The sequence below is a fragment of the Anopheles coluzzii genome, chromosome 2 (assembly GCF_943734685.1).
Source record: "Anopheles coluzzii chromosome 2, AcolN3, whole genome shotgun sequence".
Classification (NCBI taxonomy): domain Eukaryota; kingdom Metazoa; phylum Arthropoda; class Insecta; order Diptera; family Culicidae; genus Anopheles; species Anopheles coluzzii.
Window position 1 is genome coordinate 18199454 of NC_064670.1, and position 27177 is coordinate 18226630.

Below are 27177 nucleotides of genomic sequence, written 5' to 3' on the forward strand. Positions count from 1 at the left end.
CGCAAACATTTGACCTAAACCTGCAAACCTAGTAAAAAAACAGTTTGCCGCACTACGAAATGCACCGCAGCACACACAGCACAGCGTGTGCCCTTGGCGTCTTGGTCAGCCGGTCCAGGTTTGGCCAAAAAGTTCCACCCCAAAGCTCCAACTATTACTAAATTGCGGCTTGCCGCCGTGCACGAAAAAAAAACCGAGGTGACCGTGCGATGGCAATTTCACGCGCCCAGATGGAAGGAGATCTCCGGTGCATTTCACGAACTGACCGCTGACGATGGGCGCAACTGGAACTGAACGTCCATGCCGCTGTTTTCCTTTTGGGACAGGCTTTTTGTGTGGCTTTCTCCCTCGCCCCTCTCTACACCTCTTTCCCAATGTTTTCCTCCGATCGTGCTTCCGCGCCAAGTGGATTGGTTTGCGTAGTCGGGCGTGTATAATTTTCACCGCGGAGACAAATGAAGGTTGTTGAAAGATACGAAAGATTCGGTTAGGAAATGCTGCCACTCACCCCATTTCTGGCCAGCTTCGGTTGGTTTGCACATTTTTCTTGCAAGAAAAATCAACCATGTCCGCTGTTGTGGCAGCGGTTGGGGCTCAAACCGACCGGCCGAAATTAGGTCATAGGGAAATGGATGCACTTGGTAGTTGCAGCTCTCGCGTGCCATGTGATTCAAAGGCCAGTCCAGAACATTTCCAAGAAATAAAAATGTATTTAAAAAGGCCTCACAGCTGGGTAAAAGAACAAACTGTCGGCGAGCGTGGAAGAATAAGGGGCGCACCGCCGGCAACATGTGGCTGCCAAAGGGAAGGTGCTGCAGAAAAGTGCATCGGTCAGGCAAATGAATGAATGTGTGTTGCAACACGCTAGTACCGGTGGGAAATGCACATTTATAAAGCTCAGCGAAAACACTCCACTGCGTAAATGAGTCCGTTTGTATGCGTGTGTGTGAGTTTAGCTTACCAACTGTAATTTATTATTTTTATAGTGTATGTTTTTATTGTTTAAAAGTGCACCAAGCTTGCTGTTTTATTTGCTATAATGTAACCGCCCAGTACACACAATATCACTGTCCAAATCGACTCGCGAGCTGGCTGGTGTCGAACGGCAAACACTTCAATTGAGTGCTGTTAGTTGCAAAGGATTCTAGCGGACTATTACGTGAGTCAGGTTTGAGATAACGAGCGAACCACAGCATTATCTCAATTTCAGGCCACGTTAATCGAATAAACGGGTTCCAGTTCATCCACGCGCGAACTGAGCATCGCTGCAACTGAGCACAGAACGGCCAGCATCAGAACGCCCCTTAATGCAGCCCCCGGGTGATTGCTCAATTTCCTTTCCCATTTTCGTTTCCTGTAACGGTTATGCTCGGTACTGCATTATCGGGTTTAGAGAGCTGTCTATCGTCTTGTTTTTCCTTTTCTTTCGAAGCTTCATTCGTTCGCTCTAGTAGAATGCAGCCACACCATCCGGGGGAGCATAAGGAGCATAAATTGAACTGAATTGATACCAATCATCCTAAATGTCCACCGGCCAGTAGTAAGGGGCGTGCGCTCGGTTCCATTGCCGGTTTGAGGATGTTCAAAACATTGAAGCCAGCAACGTCAGGTTTCCTTGCGAGACAAAACAGTTCAATTGATAGACAAAATCATTTATTTAATATGCCATTTTCTTGCATCCTGCCTGCTGCTTGCGAGCACCACAGAACCCCCAACAAACCTAACCCACCATGCATGCACCGATACCCCCTTTAACTGCATCAACCCTTAAGCCTAATGCTTGCGGCTTCGTTGGGCCAACCAAGCGAGCGAATCGTCCAACCCCCGTTACGTCGACCACATATAGAAGTACGTCTCCTGCCAGTGCGGAATGTAGGAAAGTATGAGCCGCGCAATGCTGCCCGTCAGTGGCACGTTGTTCCCGATGCCGTTCAGCAGGCACGCGATCTTGTCGTGCGTGTAGCGATCGTAGAACGGTGACCGCATCAGGTACAGCAGCATCGATACACACCTTCGCGACAGTTCCACCCGCTGGTCCTTCGAGAGCACTTCGCGATTCTTGTAGTACATCCGCAGGCTGGCACTGTCCAGCGCCAGCGCGATCAGGTAGCTGGTCCAGCTTCTCGTCCCAAACTTTCTCATGCTCGCCAGATGGATGAGTGGTTTGGCAATGTAGAGCATCTCGGCCGACACAAGAAACTTCCCACCGTACACGGCCGGCTGGTGAGAAGAGCTCCCCGTTGCAGGCGGTTTCCACGATCGTGACGTCAGCGAAGGTGAACAGTTCACTTTGCGCATCACGCGCCCCGAACGCTTCAGCACGATGGCAGAACTTCCGTCGGCCAGATTGTCACGGAATGATGCATTGTCCGATTGGGGATGATCATGGTGGTGGTTGTCTGTTTGTATTGTTTTGCGATTCAGCGCTGGAATCGGTGGGTTGCGAATGATTTTCGTATTTTGGCAAAATAGCGTTAGAATCAGTCTGCCTATGCATCTGCAAAGGTAACAGCGTAGGTAAGAGAATGGTAAGCGCTTTGGATGTTTTGTGATAAGCGGCCACTTACTTTATCGTTTGTATGACAACGATGAAAAACCATCGCCCGCTCGTGCCCCAGACTTTATGGGCGGACAGCTCTATAAACACTTCACAGTACTCCAGCGTCGTGAGCAGCACATTCAGGTGCCGTTCTAGGGGTTGTGTGTCGTCAGGCGTTTTTTTACTCGCCTTCTCGATTATACGGTCGTTGAAAAACACCAGCAAGTTGGACAGGGAGTACACCAGCTCCGAGACGGCGGAAGAGTTGTTAATTTTGCCTGCAAAACAAGACCAATTGCATTCCGGAACAGGCGTAGCAGGAGCGGGCTAACTTACCAGCCACAAAGTACGAAAGCCACTTGACCGTCAGTTCAACGTCCGCCAGGGCGGACGGATTACCCGATACCCATTTCACGTATCGTTCGTAGAGGTTCTGCACCTCGGCCAAGGGAGACGACATGGCGGATCGGTTCGAACGTGGTTCGGGCGATGGGATCAAAGGTGACCAGCACTTATCATGCAGATTTGCGCACACGTTCAACACCGCAGCATATCACAGTTATCTTTACCAGGTGGCCAATGTTTTCCTGCCCGTTTCCGTTTTTAGTACGTTCGCAATGTTTATCTTTCGCAACGCAATATGTCAAAGGGACGGCAAGCAACCATCATACATGAGGCCGTATTGAGACTACCGATCGATAGCAAACGATCGAAAACGGTCGATTGAGCGGAACATTGTTTCCGCAAATTGCTGATCTTTTGATTGGCAAAGTAGCGATCATAATTTCATTAATTTTTACGGAGTTATAGTTTTCCAACAAAACGTACCTTCTATGCTTGGCTGCTTTTATCACATTTCTGTCGATTCGCTGTCGCTCGAATCCACCACGGCAGTACTCAACCCACGCGCATATACGCCCGCTGTCATTGAACTTATCGTTTATATCGTTTTTTCTTCGCTGCAGCTTTTCTTATTATTTGCGAGTTATTATTATCATTATTATCACGTTATATTCGGATCGGTTGGATGGTACAGGTGCGTGCGTATTTAAATGCAATTGAATTAAATGCCCGCAAGGGAACACCCGAACTGTGAACCGTGATCCGCAGTGCAAAGGTCGACCGTAGTTAGCGCAACCGTACTTACGTTCGGCTGGGTGCGTGCGTGCGTGCGGGAACATCGCTGCTGGTGTGGATTGCATGGGCCCGTCGTCTGCTGCTGTCAGAACGGGGTTTGCAAAATTCATACCACGACTAGGCGACGACTGTGCTGTAGCTTGTTGTAGTGGGGGCCTCACAGCAAACACGGTCCCACATTTCGCGTGTACCCGCGGTGTATTGTCGGCAGCATTCTAAAGCGCTTTTGCTTCTTCGCCTCCCTTGCTCTACCACACAGAAAACGTGCACGGCCGACGAGTTTAGCCACTGCTTCTACGTGTTCTTCGCCGTACGCCTGCCTCCTGGTTCCCGTGGTTTGCCGAGTGTTGGATTCATCTAGCCGACCGGAGTTGTTTGCTGACGGTACGAAAGCGACACAAACACCGCAAAATGCCTTCCAGTGACCCGTTGCCACCGAAGGAAAGTGCCCTGTTCCGCAAGATACTGGTAAGTAGGGTTGCCGGAACGGCGCACCTAATTGGAGGAAACGTTTCGGGGCTGCCAAACGTGGGGTCAAATCAAAGCAGTCCACCGTAATCGGTGTGTGAGTGAAACAGTGATAGCGTGTGTGAGTGCAAGCGGTCGCTAGAAAGAGACAGAGAGGGCGAGGGCGAGAAAAGTGAACCGTTTTTTGCGATGAAGCTAGCCGTATAGTGTGAATAATTATTTTAAAATACAACTTAAAGAGTTGTTATGGAAGGAACAGTGCACTGCTGGCGGCTGTGGCGTATTGATAAATGTGCGATTTTAGTAAAATTTGTTTTGAGTTTGGTGTTGCAGTGCACGGTGCCGTATTTTGTGTACATAACCTCAACATTGACCGTCGGCTGTCAAAACCAACACTGAATATGGAGCTAAAAGATTCCAAACCGGAATTTAATATGAGCTATGGAGTTTGGTATGGGAACAGCTTTGCAAAGCGATTCATGGACACTAGTATTTGATTGAAAAAACAAAACAATCTTATTAGAGCGCCCCAGCGTTTCCTCTGGCGTAAAGACAAATGCGATGAGATATGAGGTTCTAAGTGCAGCAACAACACATTCAACACCACTTTCCCATTTCAGAAATGCTACGAAATGAAACAATACAAAAATGGACTGAAACTGGCGAAGCAGATACTCTCCAACCCGAAGTTCACCGAGCATGGCGAAACGCTCGCCATGAAGGGTTTGACGCTCAACTGTCTCGGCCGGAAGGACGAAGCGTACGATCACGTTCGCCGCGGGCTGCGGAACGATCTGAAGTCGCACGTGTGCTGGCACGTGTACGGGCTGCTGCAGCGGTCGGACAAGAAGTACGACGAAGCGATCAAGTGCTACCGGAACGCGCTCAAGTGGGAGAAGGACAACATTCAGATCCTGCGCGATCTGTCGCTGCTGCAGATACAGATGCGCGACCTGGAGGGGTACCGGGAAACGCGGCACCAGCTGTTCAAGCTGCGGCCGTCCCAGCACGCCAGCTGGATTGGCTTTGCGATGAGTTACCATCTGCTCGGGGACTACGAGACCGCGATGAACATACTGGAGACGTTCCTTTCCTCCCAGACGATGGACACGTTCGACTACAAGCATAGCGAGCTGCTGCTGTACCAGAACAGCGTCATCCAGGAGGCCGGCCAGCACGAGCAGGCGCTGCAGCACCTGAAGAACTGCGGGGCGCAGATACTGGACAAGTTGGCCGTGCAGGAATCGATGGGCGCACTGTGCCTTAAGCTGGGCCGTCACGAGGAAGCGGAAACCATCTTCAAAGCGCTGATCGACCGCAACCCGGACAACACGGAGTACTACCGCCGGCTGATGGAGGCGCGCCAGCTGAGCGAACCGGCCGAGCTGATCGAGGCGTACCGGGCGATGCAGGGCGAGTATCCGCAATCGTTCTGCGCCCGGCGGCTGCCGCTCGACATCGCCACCGGCGACACGTTCCGGACGCTAGTGGACGAGCACCTGAGACGCAACCTGCGGAAAGGCGTGCCGCCACTGTTCGTCAACCTGCGCTCTCTGTACCGCGATGCGGAGAAGGTGAAGATCATCGGCAAGCTGGTGGAGTGCTACTATCAGAATTTAATGAGCAGCGGGTACTTTTCGGCGGAGGATGCCGCCAACCCGGACGTGCGGAAGGAGCCCGCCTCGGCGCTCCTGTGGACGATGTACTACCTCGCACAGCACTACGACCATTTGCGCGAGTCGGAAAAGGCGCTCGACTTTATCAATGCCGCCATCGAGCACACGCCCACGTTGATCGAGCTGTTCGTGACCAAGGGCCGGATCTACAAGCATGCGGGCGACGTGCTGGAGGCGGTGAAGTGGCTGGACGAGGCACAGAGTCTTGACACGGCCGATCGGTACATCAACTCGAAGTGCGCCAAGTATATGCTACGTGCCAACCAGATCAAGGAGGCGGAAGAGATATGCGCCAAGTTTACGCGCGAGGGTGTATCGGCGATGGAAAATCTCAACGAAATGCAGTGCATGTGGTTCCAGACCGAGTGTGCGCTCGGCTACCAGCGGCTGGAGAAGTGGGGCGACGCGCTGAAAAAGTGTCACGAGATCGACCGGCACTTTGCCGAGATCATCGAGGATCAGTTCGATTTCCATACGTACTGCATGCGCAAGATGACGCTGCGCTCGTACGTGGGCTTGTTGCGGCTGGAGGACGTTTTGCGAAGACACCCGTTCTACTTCAAGGCGGCCAAGTGTGCGATCGAGGTGGGTGTGTGTGTGTGTGTTGAATGGCTTTAGCCGGCCGATGGGTAAAACGTTAACTAATTGGTCTTATTCTTTTTACTAGGTTTATTTGCGCCTCTTCGATAAACCGTTGGCCGCGGAATCAGCCGTCGAAGAGCTAGATATAGGTAAGGGGCGCAACAAACGGAAATAACGATGGTTTTCCCACTGACTAATGTTATGGTTATGTTTTACCCCCTTTCTTGCAGAAAACTTGCCAGCACCAGAGTTGAAGAAGCTGCGTAACAAGCAGAGAAAAGCACAGAAAAAGAAGGCCGAACAGGAGAATGCTCAATCGAAGGAGAACCAGAAGAAGGAGCAGCATAACAAGAAGCAGCTTTACCAGGACGGTGACCCAGAGGCACCCCAGCTGGACGAGCTAATACCGGAAAAGCTGGCCCGCCCGGACGACCCGCTCGAGAAGGCGATAGAGTTTCTGAAGCCACTGCAACTGCTGGCCAAAGACAACATCGAGACGCATCTGATGGCGTTCGAGATTTACCTGCGCCGCAACAAGCTGCTGCTAATGTTACAGTCGCTGAAGCGTGCACGAAAGATTGACGCCACCAATGCCATCCTGCACAGCTGCATCGTGCGGTTCTACCGGGTGCTGGAGCAGCGTCTCGCATCGACCGCCGACACTGCCGACGTCGACCCAAGCGTGCGCATTGTGATCGACCGCGAGCGGGAAAATCTGTTCCACGGCGAGCCGAACGCAACCGCACTGAACGATGCTTATCTGAAAGCGAACCGCGACGACTGCGATGCCGTGTACGAGGTCGCTAAGATAATGTACACGCTGGACGAGAAGCGGCGGGACGAAGCGATCGCTCTGCTGACCGGTTCGGTTCAGAGCAAGAAAATTCCGCTCGAAGTAAGTCTACCCTGGAGTTGTGGACAGATAGTCTCTCTCTCTCTCTTCCCTTCCTTTAACAAACGCGTGTGCTGATGGGTGTGTTTATCTGGGTTTCTATTTCTATTTGCAGAAAGCGACCAAGATATTCCTGCTGCTCAAAGCTGGCTACTTTGGCCAGTGCGACGAACAGCTGGCTGCGTTCAAGAAGCTCTGCCAGCAGCGGTACCCACTGGCGGTGGTGTTTGCCGATGTGACGGCCGCCCCCGTCACCACACTGACAACGACCCAATCGTCCAATGCGGAAAACACCCAGACGACGGTTACGGACAGTGGCAGCAACTGCTGCGTAATGACCGCCAGCGAACAGCAGCCAACGCCCGGCAAGCAGCAGCCTGGCAGCAAGCCTTCGAAAAAGCAGAAAAATGGACCGGAAATTAAAGCGAACTAACAATTATTTCTACCCAGCAGCCATCCAGAATACTATCAAATGCCGACGCAGTGGTGATGTGTGCGTGTGTAGCGGTTCGGTATCCGCTCCGCGCTGTGTCCGCTCGTCATATTGTCGCGGAAGAATGCGATGATTGGGTGAAACGACGCTCTGATCATTTACATCATTTTTGTCCTTCATCCATGGTTCCCGAAACCTTAGCCACCCCCCTTCAGGGTCGTCCCCCACACACGGTGAACAGTGCTTTGAACAGTAGGACCATTGGCTTGGGGTCGGAGTAGGGGAGAGTGAGACACCAAACTACTCAGCACCATCCACAATCCTCAAAATGCAATAGAGAGATGCTTGTGGGCAATTTTACTTTCTTCGCCGTACCGCGCATATTGTGTCCTTCTTTCGTTTGATTGTGAAAATGAAACTAAAATAGAGAGAAAAAAATAGAAACGCAATAGTCGAACAAAAATACTTCTGCAGTTAGTTGCTTTCTTGTTGGTTGAAAAAAAGAAATCGAGAAAAGGATAAATTTTCTTAAGAGCGCTTCGAATGCTTTGTTGGTAATGTTGGTATTGGAGTTGACATGTGTGGCTTATATTGTTCTATCAATTTGCCTGCTTTCACCGAGTCCTTAGCGCAACATTAGGGCTGAATATTTTTTGCAACAAATTTCCGCTATTCAAACATGATTTCAAATAGCAAAAAACGTTGCGTCAAGTATGTACAGTAGCATTTTCACCGGGCGATGATGCTGGTGCCACTTGCGGCTGTCAAACAAACTGTCAGTGGAATGCGCAACACAACACAAACAACATTGCTGTGCACAGAATTTGGAAGCAACAAAAAAAACCCCGCTGGTCCGGTTAAACAAAATCGTGAATCGGATGAAACCGTTCGTGGTGATACGGAAGCACGAAAATCAAGATAATGTTGCGTTGCAGCGTCTTATTCGCGAGTTCGTCATGTCGGGCGCATGGGAAGCGTTTGTATCGTGCTTGTTCCGCGAGGTAAGATATGCCCACATTCTCGCTTATCTTAGATCAGACGAGATGCGATAAAGATCTGATTGTAGGCATTATATGCCATACATGTGTTGCTGAGTAAAAATCTGTTTTTATTTTCACTCTGCACAGATCACCCTGCAGCTGATCGTGCTCGGTTGGGCGTTAATGTTCATCTTTTTCGGCATCCCGCTGTACATGTGCGCTCTGGCGATACCGTGCGTCATACTGCTGATATGGTTCACCGTCTACGGGAGCTACTACAACAAATCGACCGAGCTGGCACTGCGCCCGTCCAAGCTGTGCTGGGTGGCGGAGATTTACGAGCCGCTGCTAGCGATGAACGCCAAAGCCCAGGCGGCCAACATCGAACGGTGCTACACCGACCGGCCGGGCCCCGAAGTCCAGCAGGAGCTGGGCAAGATGAGGAAGAACATTATCGGTACGATCAGCTGCCGCAACCATCTGGCAATGGACAATGCGGGATTCATTACGCGCCTCGCCGTCAGCCCCAAGTATGGGCTGACGCCGGTGACCGAGTACCTGATCCAGCGCGTGCTGCAGTACGCGTCGGACAGTCAGCTGTACGCGATCGAGACGGTCACCTCCGAGTGCGATCAGGATGTGCGGGAAATTTACTTGAAAATTGGGTTCAACATACGCCAGGTGTACCACAAACAGATCATTGGCAACACGTTGAAGGTGATGAAATCTCAGCTCGGCATCGATCTGCACGAGTGGAATCAAAATCGGGAAGAGATTAACGTCGAAGTGCCCGTGGAATAAGGGGAGCTGTGGGCTTCGGGAGCAGTGGTTCCCGATGTCTCTGGCCTCCAAAATCTTAGCACTAGTCTTCGTATCGAACAATAACTATGTTAGCTATACTTTATCTACTCTCCATTACATTTTAAACGCGGTCATGCTAGGGACGTCACTGTTTAAAATTTATGCATTTTCGGTATTATTTTAGTTTCTGGGGACAAATACTATAAGGTGGATGAATAAATAATTTCACGGTTGGTCTATACAAAACCGTGCATTTACTTGAACTATAAATGCGAAAAAGACTATTTTACTTACTAAAGAAACACGTTCTTGTGTGTATTGTACAAATGACTAACGAATGTTCAACCACTTTGGGCTAAACAGACCTGTTCAGGCATCCTGTTGGGCGGCCACCGGTCTGTATACCCACACCGAATCAACACCTTCCTCTATTCGGCTCTCCGTCTTCAGCGTTGGAAAGGGGAACCGGCAAGCGATTACGGTGGTGCCCGGTGCTGCCTCTCGGAGTACTTTCTTTTCCAAATCCTCCATCTACAAAAAAAAGTGTTTTTTGTACAGCCCAAACACCAATTTCCACTCTCACTACTTACCATTTGTTCGACTCCGAAAATCACGATATGATCGTACGGTGCGAGACTAAACTTCCACAGATCCTTCCGGACGAAGCTGGTCCGACTGAATACCCCATTGCGTAGCGCGGCCAGTCGCGAGTAGTACACGAGCCAGGGGTTTAGCTCCACACCGTCCGCCTTTATCGAGGGCAGGGTACGTGCCGCCGCTATTACGATTCGCCCATCGCCGGATCCAATGTCCAGCAGCCGGCTTCCTCGGTTGGCCGGTTTGACAAACGCAAGTACGTTTCGGATTTGATTCGGCGTGGCCGGAACGAACGGCAAACAGTGCCGGCGCAGTGCCGGTGCCACGAACGGATAGCAAACGATGGAAAGGCCTACTGCAATGCCGCCTTCAAGTGTATGTGTGTGTTTGTAGCATGTTAGTGAAGCAGCCCTCTACGCACATCACCCCCTTCCATACATACCGGTGACTCCAATCAGAATTTTGCCCGACAGTGAGGTAGTTTTTGACCGGTGGCCATCGAGAGCCGGGCCAGCGCCGGCGATCTGCTTTTCCAGCTCTATTGTTGACATGGTTTGCTTGGAATTTTGGGACCGTGTGCACGCATGTATGTGTGGATGTGTGTGTGTTCCCCAAACTTCACAAGCTGTCAAAACAAAGAAACTCTCTGTGTCAAATGTCAAAAGGCCAGCAGTATTTCGGTGTTTCAGAAAGTTTTTACACAAAAAAGTAGCGTAAAATTACTCGCTTCCCGTTTGGGTGTAATTTAGTTTCCCCCCATTTTAGGCCCCCCGGTGCGTGCGTGTTTTTAAGCTTGTAGTTTACGCATTCCTTTCGGAACCTTCTTCCTTCGGATGACCATCTGCGAGAGCCGCAAGATTTCGTAGTGGGAAGAATATTGCACCAACACGCAAAGCAACTGTGCCACCGGGACATAACTGTGTAGGAACCGCCGCGCACGAACAGCAGTGGCCCAACACTCGCTAGACTGCGATATGGCTGAAACGGTGACGGATGCACCCTCGGAACCAGCCCATCCGGGGATGAGCCTGCAGGAAGGCACGGATGCTGGGATGCTTGGAGCGGCCGGCACAACAAACACCATCATCACCAGTACCACCACCACAAAACAATACAAAAATGGACTGAAACTGGCGAAGCAGATACTCTCCAACCCGAAGTTCACCGAGCATGGCGAAACGCTCGCCATGAAGGGTTTGACGCTCAACTGTCTCGGCCGGAAGGACGAAGCGTACGATCACGTTCGCTGCGGGCTGCGGAACGATCTGAAGTCGCACGTGTGCTGGCACGTGTACGGGCTGCTGCAGCGGTCGGACAAGAAGTACGACGAAGCGATCAAGTGCTACCGGAACGCGCTCAAGTGGGAGAAGGACAACATTCAGATCCTGCGCGATCTGTCGCTGCTGCAGATACAGATGCGCGACCTGGAGGGGTACCGGGAAACGCGGCACCAGCTGTTCAAGCTGCGGCCGTCCCAGCACGCCAGCTGGATTGGCTTTGCGATGAGTTACCATCTGCTCGGGGACTACGAGACCGCGATGAACATACTGGAGACGTTCCTTTCCTCCCAGACGATGGACACGTTCGACTACAAGCATAGCGAGCTGCTGCTGTACCAGAACAGCGTCATCCAGGAGGCCGGCCAGCACGAGCAGGCGCTGCAGCACCTGAAGAACTGCGGGGCGCAGATACTGGACAAGTTGGCCGTGCAGGAATCGATGGGCGCACTGTGCCTTAAGCTGGGCCGTCACGAGGAAGCGGAAACCATCTTCAAAGCGCTGATCGACCGCAACCCGGACAACACGGAGTACTACCGCCGGCTGATGGAGGCGCGCCAGCTGAGCGAACCGGCCGAGCTGATCGAGGCGTACCGGGCGATGCAGGGCGAGTATCCGCAATCGTTCTGCGCCCGGCGGCTGCCGCTCGACATCGCCACCGGCGACACGTTCCGGACGCTAGTGGACGAGCACCTGAGACGCAACCTGCGGAAAGGCGTGCCGCCACTGTTCGTCAACCTGCGCTCTCTGTACCGCGATGCGGAGAAGGTGAAGATCATCGGCAAGCTGGTGGAGTGCTACTATCAGAATTTAATGAGCAGCGGGTACTTTTCGGCGGAGGATGCCGCCAACCCGGACGTGCGGAAGGAGCCCGCCTCGGCGCTCCTGTGGACGATGTACTACCTCGCACAGCACTACGACCATTTGCGCGAGTCGGAAAAGGCGCTCGACTTTATCAATGCCGCCATCGAGCACACGCCCACGTTGATCGAGCTGTTCGTGACCAAGGGCCGGATCTACAAGCATGCGGGCGACGTGCTGGAGGCGGTGAAGTGGCTGGACGAGGCACAGAGTCTTGACACGGCCGATCGGTACATCAACTCGAAGTGCGCCAAGTATATGCTACGTGCCAACCAGATCAAGGAGGCGGAAGAGATATGCGCCAAGTTTACGCGCGAGGATGTATCGGCGATGGAAAATCTCAACGAAATGCAGTGCATGTGGTTCCAGACCGAGTGTGCGCTCGGCTACCAGCGGCTGGAGAAGTGGGGCGACGCGCTGAAAAAGTGTCACGAGATCGACCGGCACTTTGCCGAGATCATCGAGGATCAGTTCGATTTCCATACGTACTGGAATGCGATGACGCTGCGCTCGTACGTGGGCTTGTTGCGGCTGGAGGACGTTTTGCGAAGACACCCGTTCTACTTCAAGGCGGCCAAGTGTGCGATCGAGGTGGGTGTGTGTGTGTGTGTTGAATGGCTTTAGCCGGCCGATGGGTAAAACGTTAACTAATTGGTCTTATTCTTTTTACTAGGTTTATTTGCGCCTCTTCGATAAACCGTTGGCCGCGGAATCAGCCGTCGAAGAGCTAGATATAGGTAAGGGGCGCAACAAACGGAAATAACGATGGTTTTCCCACTGACTAATGTTATGGTTATGTTTTACCCCCTTTCTTGCAGAAAACTTGCCAGCACCAGAGTTGAAGAAGCTGCGTAACAAGCAGAGAAAAGCACAGAAAAAGAAGGCCGAACAGGAGAATGCTCAATCGAAGGAGAACCAGAAGAAGGAGCAGCATAACAAGAAGCAGCTTTACCAGGACGGTGACCCAGAGGCACCCCAGCTGGACGAGCTAATACCGGAAAAGCTGGCCCGCCCGGACGACCCGCTCGAGAAGGCGATAGAGTTTCTGAAGCCACTGCAACTGCTGGCCAAAGACAACATCGAGACGCATCTGATGGCGTTCGAGATTTACCTGCGCCGCAACAAGCTGCTGCTGATGTTACAGTCGCTGAAGCGTGCACGAAAGATTGACGCCACCAATGCCATCCTGCACAGCTGCATCGTGCGGTTCTACCGGGTGCTGGAGCAGCGTCTCGCATCGACCGCCGACACTGCCGACGTCGACCCAAGCGTGCGCATTGTGATCGACCGCGAGCGGGAAAATCTGTTCCACGGCGAGCCGAACGCAACCGCACTGAACGATGCTTATCTGAAAGCGAACCGCGACGACTGCGATGCCGTGTACGAGGTCGCTAAGATAATGTACACGCTGGACGAGAAGCGGCGGGACGAAGCGATCGCTCTGCTGACCGGTTCGGTTCAGAGCAAGAAAATTCCGCTCGAAGTAAGTCTACCCTGGAGTTGTGGACAGATAGTCTCTCTCTCTCTCTTCCCTTCCTTTAACAAACGCGTGTGCTGATGGGTGTGTTTATCTGGGTTTCTATTTCTATTTGCAGAAAGCGACCAAGATATTCCTGCTGCTCAAAGCTGGCTACTTTGGCCAGTGCGACGAACAGCTGGCTGCGTTCAAGAAGCTCTGCCAGCAGCGGTACCCACTGGCGGTGGTGTTTGCCGATGGGACGGCCGCCCCCGTCACCACACTGACAACGACCCAATCGTCCAATGCGGAAAACACCCAGACGACGGTTACGGACAGTGGCAGCAACTGCTGCGTAATGACCGCCAGCGAACAGCAGCCAACGCCCGGCAAGCAGCAGCCTGGCAGCAAGCCTTCGAAAAAGCAGAAAAATGGACCGGAAATTAAAGCGAACTAACAATTATTTCTACCCAGCAGCCATCCAGAATACTATCAAATGCCGACGCAGTGGTGATGTGTGCGTGTGTAGCGGTTCGGTATCCGCTCCGCGCTGTGTCCGCTCGTCATATTGTCGCGGAAGAATGCGATGATTGGGTGAAACGACGCTCTGATCATTTACATTATTTTTGTCCTTCATCCATGGTTCCCGAAACCTTAGCCACCCCCCTTCAGGGTCGTCCCCCACACACGGTGAACAGTGCTTTGAACAGTAGGACCATTGGCTTGGGGTCGGAGTAGGGGAGAGTGAGACACCAAACTACTCAGCACCATCCACAATCCTCAAAATGCAATAGAGAGATGCTTGTGGGCAATTTTACTTTCTTCGCCGTACCGCGCATATTGTGTCCTTCTTTCGTTTGATTGTGAAAATGAAACTAAAATAGAGAGAAAAAAATAGAAACGCAATAGTCGAGCATCGTGCGGTTCTACCGGGTGCTGGAGCAGCGTCTCGCATCGACCGCCGACACTGCCGACGTCGACCCAAGCGTGCGCATTGTGATCGACCGCGAGCGGGAAAATCTGTTCCACGGCGAGCCGAACGCAACCGCACTGAACGATGCTTATCTGAAAGCGAACCGCGACGACTGCGATGCCGTGTACGAGGTCGCTAAGATAATGTACACGCTGGACGAGAAGCGGCGGGACGAAGCGATCGCTCTGCTGACCGGTTCGGTTCAGAGCAAGAAAATTCCGCTCGAAGTAAGTCTACCCTGGAGTTGTGGACAGATAGTCTCTCTCTCTCTCTTCCCTTCCTTTAACAAACGCGTGTGCTGATGGGTGTGTTTATCTGGGTTTCTATTTCTATTTGCAGAAAGCGACCAAGATATTCCTGCTGCTCAAAGCTGGCTACTTTGGCCAGTGCGACGAACAGCTGGCTGCGTTCAAGAAGCTCTGCCAGCAGCGGTACCCACTGGCGGTGGTGTTTGCCGATGGGACGGCCGCCCCCGTCACCACACTGACAACGACCCAATCGTCCAATGCGGAAAACACCCAGACGACGGTTACGGACAGTGGCAGCAACTGCTGCGTAATGACCGCCAGCGAACAGCAGCCAACGCCCGGCAAGCAGCAGCCTGGCAGCAAGCCTTCGAAAAAGCAGAAAAATGGACCGGAAATTAAAGCGAACTAACAATTATTTCTACCCAGCAGCCATCCAGAATACTATCAAATGCCGACGCAGTGGTGATGTGTGCGTGTGTAGCGGTTCGGTATCCGCTCCGCGCTGTGTCCGCTCGTCATATTGTCGCGGAAGAATGCGATGATTGGGTGAAACGACGCTCTGATCATTTACATCATTTTTGTCCTTCATCCATGGTTCCCGAAACCTTAGCCACCCCCCTTCAGGGTCGTCCCCCACACACGGTGAACAGTGCTTTGAACAGTAGGACCATTGGCTTGGGGTCGGAGTAGGGAAGAGTGAGACACCAAACTACTCAGCACCATCCACAATCCTCAAAATGCAATAGAGAGATGCTTGTGGGCAATTTTACTTTCTTCGCCGTACCGCGCATATTGTGTCCTTCTTTCGTTTGATTGTGAAAATGAAACTAAAATAGAGAGAAAAAAATAGAAACGCAATAGTCGAACAAAAATACTTCTGCAGTTAGTTGCTTTCTTGTTGGTTGAAAAAAAGAAATCGAGAAAAGGATAAATTTTCTTAAGAGCGCTTCGAATGCTTTGTTGGTAATGTTGGTATTGGAGTTGACATGTGTGGCTTATATTGTTCTATCAATTTGCCTGCTTTCACCGAGTCCTTAGCGCAACATTAGGGCTGAATATTTTTTGCAACAAATTTCCGCTATTCAAACATGATTTCAAATAGCAAAAAACGTTGCGTCAAGTATGTACAGTAGCATTTTCACCGGGCGATGATGCTGGTGCCACTTGCGGCTGTCAAACAAACTGTCAGTGGAATGCGCAACACAACACAAACAACATTGCTGTGCACAGAATTTGGAAGCAACAAAAAAAACCCCGCTGGTCCGGTTAAACAAAATCGTGAATCGGATGAAACCGTTCGTGGTGATACGGAAGCACGAAAATCAAGATAATGTTGCGTTGCAGCGTCTTATTCGCGAGTTCGTCATGTCGGGCGCATGGGAAGCGTTTGTATCGTGCTTGTTCCGCGAGGTAAGATATGCCCACATTCTCGCTTATCTTAGATCAGACGAGATGCGATAAAGATCTGATTGTAGGCATTATATGCCATACATGTGTTGCTGAGTAAAAATCTGTTTTTATTTTCACTCTGCACAGATCACCCTGCAGCTGATCGTGCTCGGTTGGGCGTTAATGTTCATCTTTTTCGGCATCCCGCTGTACATGTGCGCTCTGGCGATACCGTGCGTCATACTGCTGATATGGTTCACCGTCTACGGGAGCTACTACAACAAATCGACCGAGCTGGCACTGCGCCCGTCCAAGCTGTGCTGGGTGGCGGAGATTTACGAGCCGCTGCTAGCGATGAACGCCAAAGCCCAGGCGGCCAACATCGAACGGTGCTACACCGACCGGCCGGGCCCCGAAGTCCAGCAGGAGCTGGGCAAGATGAGGAAGAACATTATCGGTACGATCAGCTGCCGCAACCATCTGGCAATGGACAATGCGGGATTCATTACGCGCCTCGCCGTCAGCCCCAAGTATGGGCTGACGCCGGTGACCGAGTACCTGATCCAGCGCGTGCTGCAGTACGCGTCGGACAGTCAGCTGTACGCGATCGAGACGGTCACCTCCGAGTGCGATCAGGATGTGCGGGAAATTTACTTGAAAATTGGGTTCAACATACGCCAGGTGTACCACAAACAGATTGTGGGAGCGATTAAAAGACGATGTAAACCGTTCTAAGAGTGAACTAAGACTAACTACATTTATTCGATATTCAGTGTAACCACGGTTGCTGTAACCAATGGCTACTTGATTACAACTAAGACATTGCTATAAGCAATCCACCACAGAGTCCCCCTCAGTTACGCCAAGAACCGAACACGGTGACCGGATGGCGTAACTTTTGTTCTTTCGTTATCTTCATTCGAATCCTTTTCACAAATATATGCTGGTTTAATACGATCAATCGAAATCCTTCGTTTCTCACCGTTCATATTTAAGTCCATATACTTTTCATGCCTTTCGATTATTTGAAAAGGTCCCTCGTATGGGTGTGTAAGAGGCCGCTTGACTGAATCGATTCGAACAAAAACGCTTTTGCAACTTTGCAAGTCCTTCGGAACAAATACCGATCGTTTGTCATGATGCGAGTTTCTGATTGGTCCAATTTGTTGCATGGTCCGGCAAAGCAGTTTGGCAAACTCTGAGCGACATATTTCCGTCTTCGAGGGTTCCAAAAAATCGCCAGGAATTCGCAGTGGCTGTCCGTATGTCATCTCGGCAACAGAACAATCGATATCTTCCCTGATAGCAGTTCGCAAACCGAGCAGGACCAACGGCAGTTTATCGCACCAACGTTTCGAATCGACACAAGTGAGCGAAGTTTTTAACGTTCGATGAAAACGCTCGATAAGACCGTTAGCTTCGGGATGATACGCTGTAGTACGAATACGGAGAGCCCCAAGAAGCCGCGTCAATTCCGTGAACAATTCGGATTCAAATTGTCGTCCTTGATCGGTCGTGATTGTTTCTGGAACACCAAACCGAGAAATCCAACATTCGCAAAATGCTTTAGCGACTGTTTCAGCTAGTATATCTGGCAAAGGAACTGCTTCCGGCCAACGACTAAACCGGTCGATCATCGTTAATAAATACCGCTTTCCGTTCGACGTCGGAAGTGGTCCAACCAAATCGATATGAACATGGCGGAAACGACTTTTTGGAAGCTCGAATTCGTTGAGCGCCGCAGATGTATGCCGATGGATTTTCGATCGTTGACAATCAATACAAGATCTGACGAAGCGGGCGACGTCTCGATTCATTGAGGGCCAAACATACCTTCGCGCAACCATTTTTCTCGTTGCTCGAACACCGGGATGAGAAAGGCAATGGATGTTGCGAAGAACTTCTAACCGTAACTTCTCTGGTACATACGGTCTGACATGTACATTATCCGACACATCACAATACAACAATTGATTAGTTGAAACAGATGATCTTAACTGCAAGTTCATTGATGTAGTTCGATCAGCAAGTAGCTTCTGTAGTTCTGGATCATCATGCTGCGCTTTCGATAATAATTCAAAATCCACTGTTGAAGGAGCTGAGATGGTGTTGACTCTGGATAATGCGTCTGCAGCAGAATTGTCTTTGCCACTAATGTGCCGAATATCTTTTGTAAAACTCGAAATGTACTGCAAATATCGTTCTTCATGAGGAAGATGATTTGAATTAGAATTCAGAGCATACGTGAGCGGACGATGATCAGTATAAATAGTGAATTCTCTCCCTTCCACTAGATGTCGAAAATACTGCACCGCTAATTTCATGGCTGTTAACTCGCGACCGAAGACAGAATACTTTTTCTGTGAAGGGGAAAATTTCTGCGAGAAGAACCCCAGCGGTTGCCATGCGCCAGCGACATTTTGTTGTAGAGTAGCTCCTGCCGCTGTATCCGAAGCATCAATCATCAGTCCCATTCGTTTTGACGAGTCAGGATAGGACAATAAAGCTGCGTTTGCTAAACTTTCCTTGCATTTCACGAAAGCTTCGTCTGCTGCGATCGTCCACTGAAGTTTTCTTGTATCGTTTTTTCGATTCCCAATAATGAGTGCTTGCAATGGTTGTTGCAATGAGACAGCATTCCGGATGAAGCGTTTGTAACCATTCAGCAATGCCAAAAATCGTCGAAGATCCTTCACCGTAATCGGACGACTGTAATCAACAACGGCTTGAACGCGATTAGCTTGAGGTTTGATACCAGATGCATTGATGTGATACCCCAAAAAGTTGACTTCTTTTTGGACAAACTTGCATTTGTCCAAGTTCAGTACCAAGCCGTTTGATTTGAGACGCTCAAAGACAGTTCGCACGTGCGATAGGTGTTCCTCCTCATTAGACGATGCAATGCATATATCATCGACAAACACCACCACAAAATCCAAATCACCGAAGACATGATGCATAAAGCGCTGAAATGTCTGGCTCGCGTTGCATAATCCAAATTGCATCTTGGTAAATTCAAAGAGCCCGAACGGAGTGATTACAGCAGTCTTTGGAACGTCGCTTTCCTCGACCGGAACAAAATGATATGCTCGTACCAAATCTAGAGTGGTAAAACAATTCTTACCTAAGAAATTGTTTAGCAAATCGTGAATATGTGGCACAGGATAACGATCTGGCACAGTTATCCGGTTTAAACTCCTGTAATCTCCGACAAAGCGCCATTGACCATTCTTTTTCGGTACGCAATGAAGTGGACTTGCCCAACTGCTTTTGGAAGGGCGACAAATCCCGAGCTCCATCATGGTCTCAAATTCTTTTTTAGCGGCTTGAAGTTTGTCTGGCGGCATTCTACGAGGTTTGGAAGCAACTGGAGGTCCAGTGGTTTGAATATGATGGGTTACATTATGTCGTACCTCAGTGCGCATTGTCGGCGGGGCGGTGATTTCTCGAAATTCGACCAGCAAGTCTCGAAAAGGATGATCTTTTGCTATAGTTGTTACACCGTAAACCGAAGATTTCGATAATCCGCAAACAGTGTGTAATTTCGTACCACCATCAATAAGTTTTCTGTTTCCAAGATCTACAAGAAGACCAAAATGCGCGAGGAAATCGGCACCAATAATTGCAGAAGTAACGTCGGCTTGCAAAAAATTCCACGAAAACTTCCGGCGTAGTCCGAGATCCACTGAAACAAACTTGCTCCCATACGTTCGTATTTTCGTTCCGTTTGCTGCATGGAGTAAAAACGGCGATGGTTCTAGAGTCTTCTCTATCTTGGATGCAGGTATTATCGATACATCCGATCCCGTGTCGATTAAGAACCGAATACCAGAAGATTTGTCGAAGATTTGCAGACGGCGACTGATTCTTAATCCGCCCACCTCGCCGATTTCGGATGGGCGGAAATCTAGTTTTTTGACTGATGATACTGGCAAGGGCTTCGACATCGCGTAGCTCGATTTCCATACTTCCGATGATACCAACAGATGTTTTCATTGGAACGATTTTGAGAAGTGGAACGCAATCGACCGCGCTCAGGTTGCCGTGCTTTCATTTGGCGTAGCTCTACTTTCATGGCAGCAACTTCTTCTGCTAAATTTTCCGTCGTTTCTTTTTGCACAGAAGCATGGATAACTGATGTTTGAGGAGCCATTTCTATCATTTTATCTGCCATCTCCGCTAGCTTCGAAAGACTTCCATCGTGGATGCTAAGTATTGCACGTATATTAGCTGGAAGTTTTTGCAGGAATAGTCTTTTTAACAACGAATCATTCACATTCAATCCGGCAGCAAGTTCCTGAATTTTCGTTAAAAGATGCGTAGGACGAAGGTCTCCAAAATCGTACGATCCAAGTAGCTGATCCATTTTGGCTTGTTCCGTGAGCTCGAATCGAGATATGAGGCGCTGCTTAACGGCTTCATATTTTCCTGTCGCAGGAGGCTGTTTTACATAATCGGCGATATGACAAAGCACGGATTGTTCGAGTTTGGCGACAATATGATAAAATTTTGTTTCATCCTTATGAACGCCGGCCAACAAAAACTGAATTTCAGCTTGCGAAAACCACAACGATGGATCGTTCTTCCAGAATTCCGGAAGTTTAACCGAAACGGCTGCAGTAGCAGGGGAAGTTTCTTCGTTAGAAACGTTTTCGGTAGACATGTTCGTTCACAAATTTTCAAATTAGGAGAACTAATAACAATCCGGAGATCACGTCGGGGTCACCAATGTGGGAGCGATTAAAAGACGATGTAAACCGTTCTAAGAGTGAACTAAGACTAAGACTAAGACATTTATTCGATATTCAGTGTAACCACGGTTGCTGTAACCAATGGCTACTTGATTACAACTAAGACATTGCTATAAGCAATCCACCACAAGATCATTGGCAACACGTTGAAGGTGATGAAATCTCAGCTCGGCATCGATCTGCACGAGTGGAATCAAAATCGGGAAGAGATTAACGTCGAAGTGCCCGTGGAATAAGGGGAGCTGTGGGCTTCGGGAGCAGTGGTTCCCGATGTCTCTGGCCTCCAAAATCTTAGCACTAGTCTTCGTATCGAACAATAACTATGTTAGCTATACTTTATCTACTCTCCATTACATTTTAAACGCGGTCATGCTAGGGACGTCACTGTTTAAAATTTATGCATTTTCGGTATTATTTTAGTTTCTGGGGACAAATACTATAAGGTGGATGAATAAATAATTTCACGGTTGGTCTATACAAAACCGTGCATTTACTTGAACTATAAATGCGAAAAAGACTATTTTACTTACTAAAGAAACACGTTCTTGTGTGTATTGTACAAATGACTAACGAATGTTCAACCACTTTGGGCTAAACAGACCTGTTCAGGCATCCTGTTGGGCGGCCACCGGTCTGTATACCCACACCGAATCAACACCTTCCTCTATTCGGCTCTCCGTCTTCAGCGTTGGAAAGGGGAACCGGCAAGCGATTACGGTGGTGCCCGGTGCTGCCTCTCGGAGTACTTTCTTTTCCAAATCCTCCATCTACAAAAAAAAGTGTTTTTTGTACAGCCCAAACACCAATTTCCACTCTCACTACTTACCATTTGTTCGACTCCGAAAATCACGATATGATCGTACGGTGCGAGACTAAACTTCCACAGATCCTTCCGGACGAAGCTGGTCCGACTGAATACCCCATTGCGTAGCGCGGCCAGTCGCGAGTAGTACACGAGCCAGGGGTTTAGCTCCACACCGTCCGCCTTTATCGAGGGCAGGGTACGTGCCGCCGCTATTACGATTCGCCCATCGCCGGATCCAATGTCCAGCAGCCGGCTTCCTCGGTTGGCCGGTTTGACAAACGCAAGTACGTTTCGGATTTGATTCGGCGTGGCCGGAACGAACGGCAAACAGTGCCGGCGCAGTGCCGGTGCCACGAACGGATAGCAAACGATGGAAAGGCCTACTGCAATGCCGCCTTCAAGTGTATGTGTGTGTTTGTAGCATGTTAGTGAAGCAGCCCTCTACGCACATCACCCCCTTCCATACATACCGGTGACTCCAATCAGAATTTTGCCCGACAGTGAGGTAGTTTTTGACCGGTGGCCATCGAGAGCCGGGCCAGCGCCGGCGATCTGCTTTTCCAGCTCTATTGTTGACATGGTTTGCTTGGAATTTTGGGACCGTGTGCACGCATGTATGTGTGGATGTGTGTGTGTTCCCCAAACTTCACAAGCTGTCAAAACAAAGAAACTCTCTGTGTCAAATGTCAAAAGGCCAGCAGTATTTCGGTGTTTCAGAAAGTTTTTACACAAAAAAGTAGCGTAAAATTACTCGCTTCCCGTTTGGGTGTAATTTAGTTTCCCCCCATTTTAGGCCCCCCGGTGCGTGCGTGTTTTTAAGCTTGTAGTTTACGCATTCCTTTCGGAACCTTCTTCCTTCGGATGACCATCTGCGAGAGCCGCAAGATTTCGTAGTGGGAAGAATATTGCACCAACACGCAAAGCAACTGTGCCACCGGGACATAACTGTGTAGGAACCGCCGCGCACGAACAGCAGTGGCCCAACACTCGCTAGACTGCGATATGGCTGAAACGGTGACGGATGCACCCTCGGAACCAGCCCATCCGGGGATGAGCCTGCAGGAAGGCACGGATGCTGGGATGCTTGGAGCGGCCGGCACAACAAACACCATCATCACCAGTACCACCACCACCACCGACGCGGAGTTGCTGCCCGACGGCGGTAACTGCCATACGCCGGCGGAAGGGTTCATCTGCGGCGTGGTGGAAGGGTTCTACGGCCGCCCGTGGACAACGGAGCAGCGGAAGGATCTGTTCCGCAAGCTGAAGCAGTGGGGCATGGACGCGTACATCTACGCACCGAAGGACGACTACAAGCACCGGGCGTACTGGCGCGAGCTGTACACGGTGGAGGAGGCGGACCACCTGACCGGGCTCATAGCGGCCGCCCACGAGCAGGGCATCAACTTTTACTACGCCCTGTCGCCCGGTCTGGACATCACGTACAGCAGCGCGAAGGAGATCGGCATCCTGAAGCGCAAGCTCGACCAGGTGTCGCAGTTCGGGTGCAAAGCGTTCGCCCTGCTGTTCGACGACATCGAGCCGGAAATGTCGAAACCGGACAAGGAGGTGTTTCAGAGCTTCGCCCACGCCCAGGTGTCGGTGACGAACGAAATCTTCAACCACCTGAACTGTCCCCGGTTTCTATTCTGCCCGACCGAGTACTGCAGCTCGCGGGCAGCGCCCACCGTCAAGCAGTCCGAGTATCTGAACACGCTCGGCTCGAAGCTGGTCCGAGCGATCGACATCCTGTGGACGGGACCGAAGGTCATCTCGAAGGTGCTTACGGTGGAGTGTATCGAGGAGATCACGGAGGTGCTGAAGCGACCGCCCGTCATCTGGGACAATCTGCACGCGAACGATTACGACCAGAAGCGCGTGTTTCTTGGCCCGTACAGTGGCCGGTCGCCGGAGCTGATACCGCTGCTGCGCGGTGTCGTGACGAATCCGAACTGCGAGTTTCACGCCAACTCCATCGCCATCCAGACGCTGGCGTTCTGGAGCAAGTGCAGTGCGGACACGAAGATTGCCAGCTCGCTGTCGCCCGACATTAAGCTGGAGACGGAGAACGAGCAGGGCATCTGTGAGGGCGATGCGCCGGCATTCCTATCCGAGAACGTGTACCATCCACGGTTGGCGCTGAAGAATGCGATCGCCAACTGGTTGCCGGAGTTCTACCAGGAAAAGGAAGCCTGGGGACCGATTACCAAACCTCAGCCGGCTGTAACAAGTAAGTGTACCAGCTTGGGGTGGCAAAACCCTCTTGACGAACGTCTTTCTTTTCCCCTCTGCCAGTGGTGATGCCCATCATTCCCATCATACCGTCGGTGAACACGTGCATGACGCTAACGTCGACCAGCACAACGACCACGACCACTGCCACCGCTCTGCCGATGCCGGAAGTCAACACCACCCAGCTGCAGCTGTTTGCGGACGTGTGCAGCACCGTCACGAACGTGGCGGAAACACTGCCCAATCCCATCATGAACTCGCTCGTCTCGGCGACGAAGGTGGTCACCAACGAATCGATTCCGAATCCGGTCGTGGCAGCGGTGAACCATATCGCTATTCCGCCGACGATCCCGCTCTCCAGTATTCCGGTGCCGCTGCTGAACATGAAACCCACGGAAAGCGACGGGGCCGAGGCGGTGGACTGTTGTCGGGAGCCGGCCAACAGTGTAGACATGGAGAAGGTCAACCCGAATGGTTCGTGTCGCCCCGAAGGAGATGCAGCTCCACTCCTGGACGGTGATGCGGTGATACGGGACGAATCGAATGAGCAGCGACGGGAAGATGACGGCGCAGACGGTCAGCGACAGACGATCACGGAAGAGGAGGCAAAAATGCTGGACCTGGAGGAAAACGAGGTAAAGATGGTGGATGCAAGCGAGGAGCCGGACGATAAGATGACGGTAAGCGACGAACAGGTGGCAATCTGTCAGGCACCGCCGGCCCTGGACAAAATGGTAGACGACGAAAGTGATAGCAAGCCGGACGCGAGCGGGTCCGTCGTGCCGGAACCGATGGAGTGTGGCAGCAATCTGACCTCGCCCAAGCATCAGCTGAAAACGCACTTCGACGATATTGTGATGTCGGAAACCACGTCGGTAAGTGAGCGGTGGGCACGGGCATGGGCGCAAGGGATGACGGGTGATTAAATCGTGTGCTTCTTTTCTTACAGACCTGCTCCGGGACGATGCAAGTCGAAAGCTCCGACACGTCGCTAGAAATGGCAGAAGATAAGTAAGACGGACTATAAAACATTTCCATCAGTCGCGCACACCATACTAAACCACTTTTCTCCCACGTTGCAGAAATGGGCAGGAAAAACAGATAACCGCCGGTGACATAATGCTGCTGTGCGATCTGTTCTACCTGCCGTTCGAGCACGGTTCGAAAGCGCTGCAGCTGCTGAGCGAATTCTACTGGCTGCGCAACAACGCGTACGTGCTTTGCGCGCAGCGCACGAACCGTGGCGGAAAGCAGCGCACAACCAGCACGGCCAGTGCAAGCGGTGGCGTTACACCGACCAGCGATGGTGCCGCTGCTGGGCAACCGTCGGGCGAGGATATAACGGAAGCGAGCAACGGGCCCGCAACGGATGGGCGCGATCTGAGCAAGTGCGACGCCCAGGAGTGGCTGCGCCGCTCGGAATCGTTCCAAACGCTGTGTCAAAGTATTTTCCTGCTGACGAAGAAGATAGCGAACTGTGCGAACAAGGAAATGTGTTACGATTTGTTTTCGTACGTCTGGGACATTGCCAGTGTGCTTTCGCTGCTGAGCGCCTTCGTGAAGTGGCTAGCGTTGGGCAATTTTCCTCCCACGATCAATTCGTTCACGCAGGGTGGATATAATTGTAAGTATGGCGCCGTTTACGGGCCCACCCGTGTCAGACGTTCGTTCGAAAACGCTTTCTATTGCTCTGTCGTTGTTCTGTGCAGGGTTTAGCAAAGGCTGGAAGGAAACGTTCATGTCCGGCGACCAGGAACCGTGGGTATTTCGGGGCGGTTTGGTGGCCGACCTGCAACGGCTAATACCGCTCGATACGGGCAACGATCTGTTCCTGTACAAAACGCCCGAAACGTCCGCCGTGCGGCTGTACTCGATACGCCCGTACATGTTTAGCGATGAGGCCACGCTGTACGACATCTGCCACCGGACGGCACTGGATGGCGAGCCGATGGCTGACCGGCCAGCGCAAAGCCCCCTCGGCCAGCTGATAGCGGACCGGTATCTGGGCCCGTTCCTGACGCTGGCGCCCGAGCTTTGCCTGGTGATCGAGGACCACAACGGACAGACCGTCGGGTACGCCTGCGCAGCGCTGGATGCGAAAGTGTTCGTCCGAAACATGGAGCACTGCTGGATACCGGAGATGTGCATCAAGTATCCCGTGTCGCTCGCACCGGCGGCGGAACAGCCGGATGGCAGCACGGGTGGCGGCAGTCCGGAGGAGATAGCCGGCCCCAACCAGGCGGCCGGTTCCCGAACATCACAAATGGTTCGTGATAGTATTCACTACTTTCACAGCTTCCAAAACGACTATCCGGCGGCCGTGCTGGGCAAGCATCCGTCGCTGATGTGCTGCCGCATCCTGAAGGACCACTTCATGGAGGACGAGACGGTGTGCAAGCGGGTGGTGACGGTACTGCTGGCGGCACTGCGCTGCCACGGCACTTCCTTCGGCGTGCACGTGTGCATCAGTCGTAGCGATCGGTTTTTGTACCAGTTTTACGCGAAGCTTGGCTTTGTGGAGATTGCCGGTACCGAGCCGGACCCGAACCTGTACATGGGCCGGAGCTTCTAAGCGGGTCGGTGTCGGCAACCCACCCAGCCAAACTCACATACTCACACGTGTGTACGAGCGTGCTTCTTAATCGACGGTGATCAATTGCTCCTTCAGCTCCGTCCTATCGGCTTGGACGGCCTTCTGCAAACGATTCTATCCCTCCCGAGCGTATCCTTCCTAAGGGGTAGCATAAACGGGTACGTGTTTATGCTTTACATGCAATTCTCAATTCTCAATTGGAATGCTAGGGACAGTGGAGCTTTCCTTTCCTCTTCCTGACTCGATGCATCGCAATCTCGCAACATCGTATCGTATTATTCGGTTTACGCAAACGGAGACTGGCTTAATAAAAATGCATGTATTACGCGCGACACGACGTTCGGCGGCAAGATGTGTGTAGAAATGTTGCTTCTTCCCTGTTCATTCGTACAGCACTCGATGACGATTCGATGACCAACGTGCGGGAAGTTGTTTTCTTTCAAAGTTTTCGGTGAGTTAAACGATACTAAGACACACACACACACAG

The 27177-nt window shown here is 51.3% G+C and overlaps 7 protein-coding genes across 12 annotated transcripts; 4 read left to right on the top strand and 3 right to left on the bottom strand.

The window, feature by feature from the left end:
• Positions 1-1631: 1631 nt before the first annotated feature.
• LOC120951775 (peroxisomal membrane protein PEX16) lies at positions 1632-3349 on the bottom strand. The gene is made up of 3 exons (XM_040370677.2): positions 2876-3349; positions 2568-2817; positions 1632-2497 (listed from the first exon to the last, which is right to left on the bottom strand). The coding sequence occupies exons 1-3, from the start codon at positions 2997-2999 to the stop codon at positions 1828-1830; spliced, it is 1044 nt and encodes a 347-aa protein (XP_040226611.1). The 5' UTR covers positions 3000-3349; the 3' UTR covers positions 1632-1827.
• A 121-nt stretch (positions 3350-3470) lies between these two features.
• On the top strand, positions 3471-15794 carry LOC120951774 (N-alpha-acetyltransferase 15, NatA auxiliary subunit). Of its 6 annotated transcripts, XM_040370676.2 has the most exons (6): positions 3471-3575; positions 3936-4144; positions 4765-6405; positions 6488-6551; positions 6633-7297; positions 7410-8192. In XM_040370676.2, exons 2-6 carry the CDS (start codon positions 4088-4090, stop codon positions 7725-7727), a joined length of 2745 nt encoding a protein of 914 aa, XP_040226610.1. In that variant the 5' UTR covers positions 3471-3575; positions 3936-4087; the 3' UTR covers positions 7728-8192. The 6 variants fall into 6 exon arrangements, with proteins under 6 accessions (XP_040226610.1, XP_049462031.1, XP_049462030.1 ...); XM_049606074.1 differs by lacking the exons at positions 3471-3575; positions 7410-8192 and adding an exon at positions 15012-15794 and having other exon boundaries at positions 3587-4144; XM_049606073.1 differs by lacking the exons at positions 3471-3575; positions 7410-8192 and adding an exon at positions 13839-14516 and having other exon boundaries at positions 3587-4144.
• On the top strand, positions 8484-9778 carry LOC120951777 (uncharacterized). The gene is made up of 2 exons (XM_040370679.2): positions 8484-8728; positions 8855-9778. Exons 1-2 carry the CDS (start codon positions 8606-8608, stop codon positions 9506-9508), a joined length of 777 nt encoding a protein of 258 aa, XP_040226613.1. The 5' UTR covers positions 8484-8605; the 3' UTR covers positions 9509-9778.
• LOC120951779 (ATP synthase subunit C lysine N-methyltransferase-like) lies at positions 9721-10656 on the bottom strand. The gene is made up of 3 exons (XM_040370681.2): positions 10548-10656; positions 10099-10472; positions 9721-10039 (listed from the first exon to the last, which is right to left on the bottom strand). The coding sequence occupies exons 1-3, from the start codon at positions 10654-10656 to the stop codon at positions 9878-9880; spliced, it is 645 nt and encodes a 214-aa protein (XP_040226615.1). The 3' UTR covers positions 9721-9877.
• LOC120951771 (protein O-GlcNAcase) lies at positions 10724-27054 on the top strand. The gene is made up of 6 exons (XM_049606069.1): positions 10724-10813; positions 22659-24095; positions 24161-24972; positions 25047-25108; positions 25180-25721; positions 25807-27054. Exons 2-6 carry the CDS (start codon positions 22868-22870, stop codon positions 26667-26669), a joined length of 3507 nt encoding a protein of 1168 aa, XP_049462026.1. The 5' UTR covers positions 10724-10813; positions 22659-22867; the 3' UTR covers positions 26670-27054.
• On the top strand, positions 16087-21566 carry LOC120951776 (uncharacterized). The gene is made up of 3 exons (XM_049606075.1): positions 16087-16330; positions 16457-17008; positions 21192-21566. The coding sequence occupies exons 1-3, from the start codon at positions 16208-16210 to the stop codon at positions 21294-21296; spliced, it is 780 nt and encodes a 259-aa protein (XP_049462032.1). The 5' UTR covers positions 16087-16207; the 3' UTR covers positions 21297-21566.
• LOC120951780 (ATP synthase subunit C lysine N-methyltransferase) lies at positions 21509-22444 on the bottom strand. Its single transcript, XM_040370682.2, has 3 exons — positions 22336-22444; positions 21887-22260; positions 21509-21827 (listed from the first exon to the last, which is right to left on the bottom strand). Exons 1-3 carry the CDS (start codon positions 22442-22444, stop codon positions 21666-21668), a joined length of 645 nt encoding a protein of 214 aa, XP_040226616.1. The 3' UTR covers positions 21509-21665.
• Positions 27055-27177: the final 123 nt, after the last annotated feature.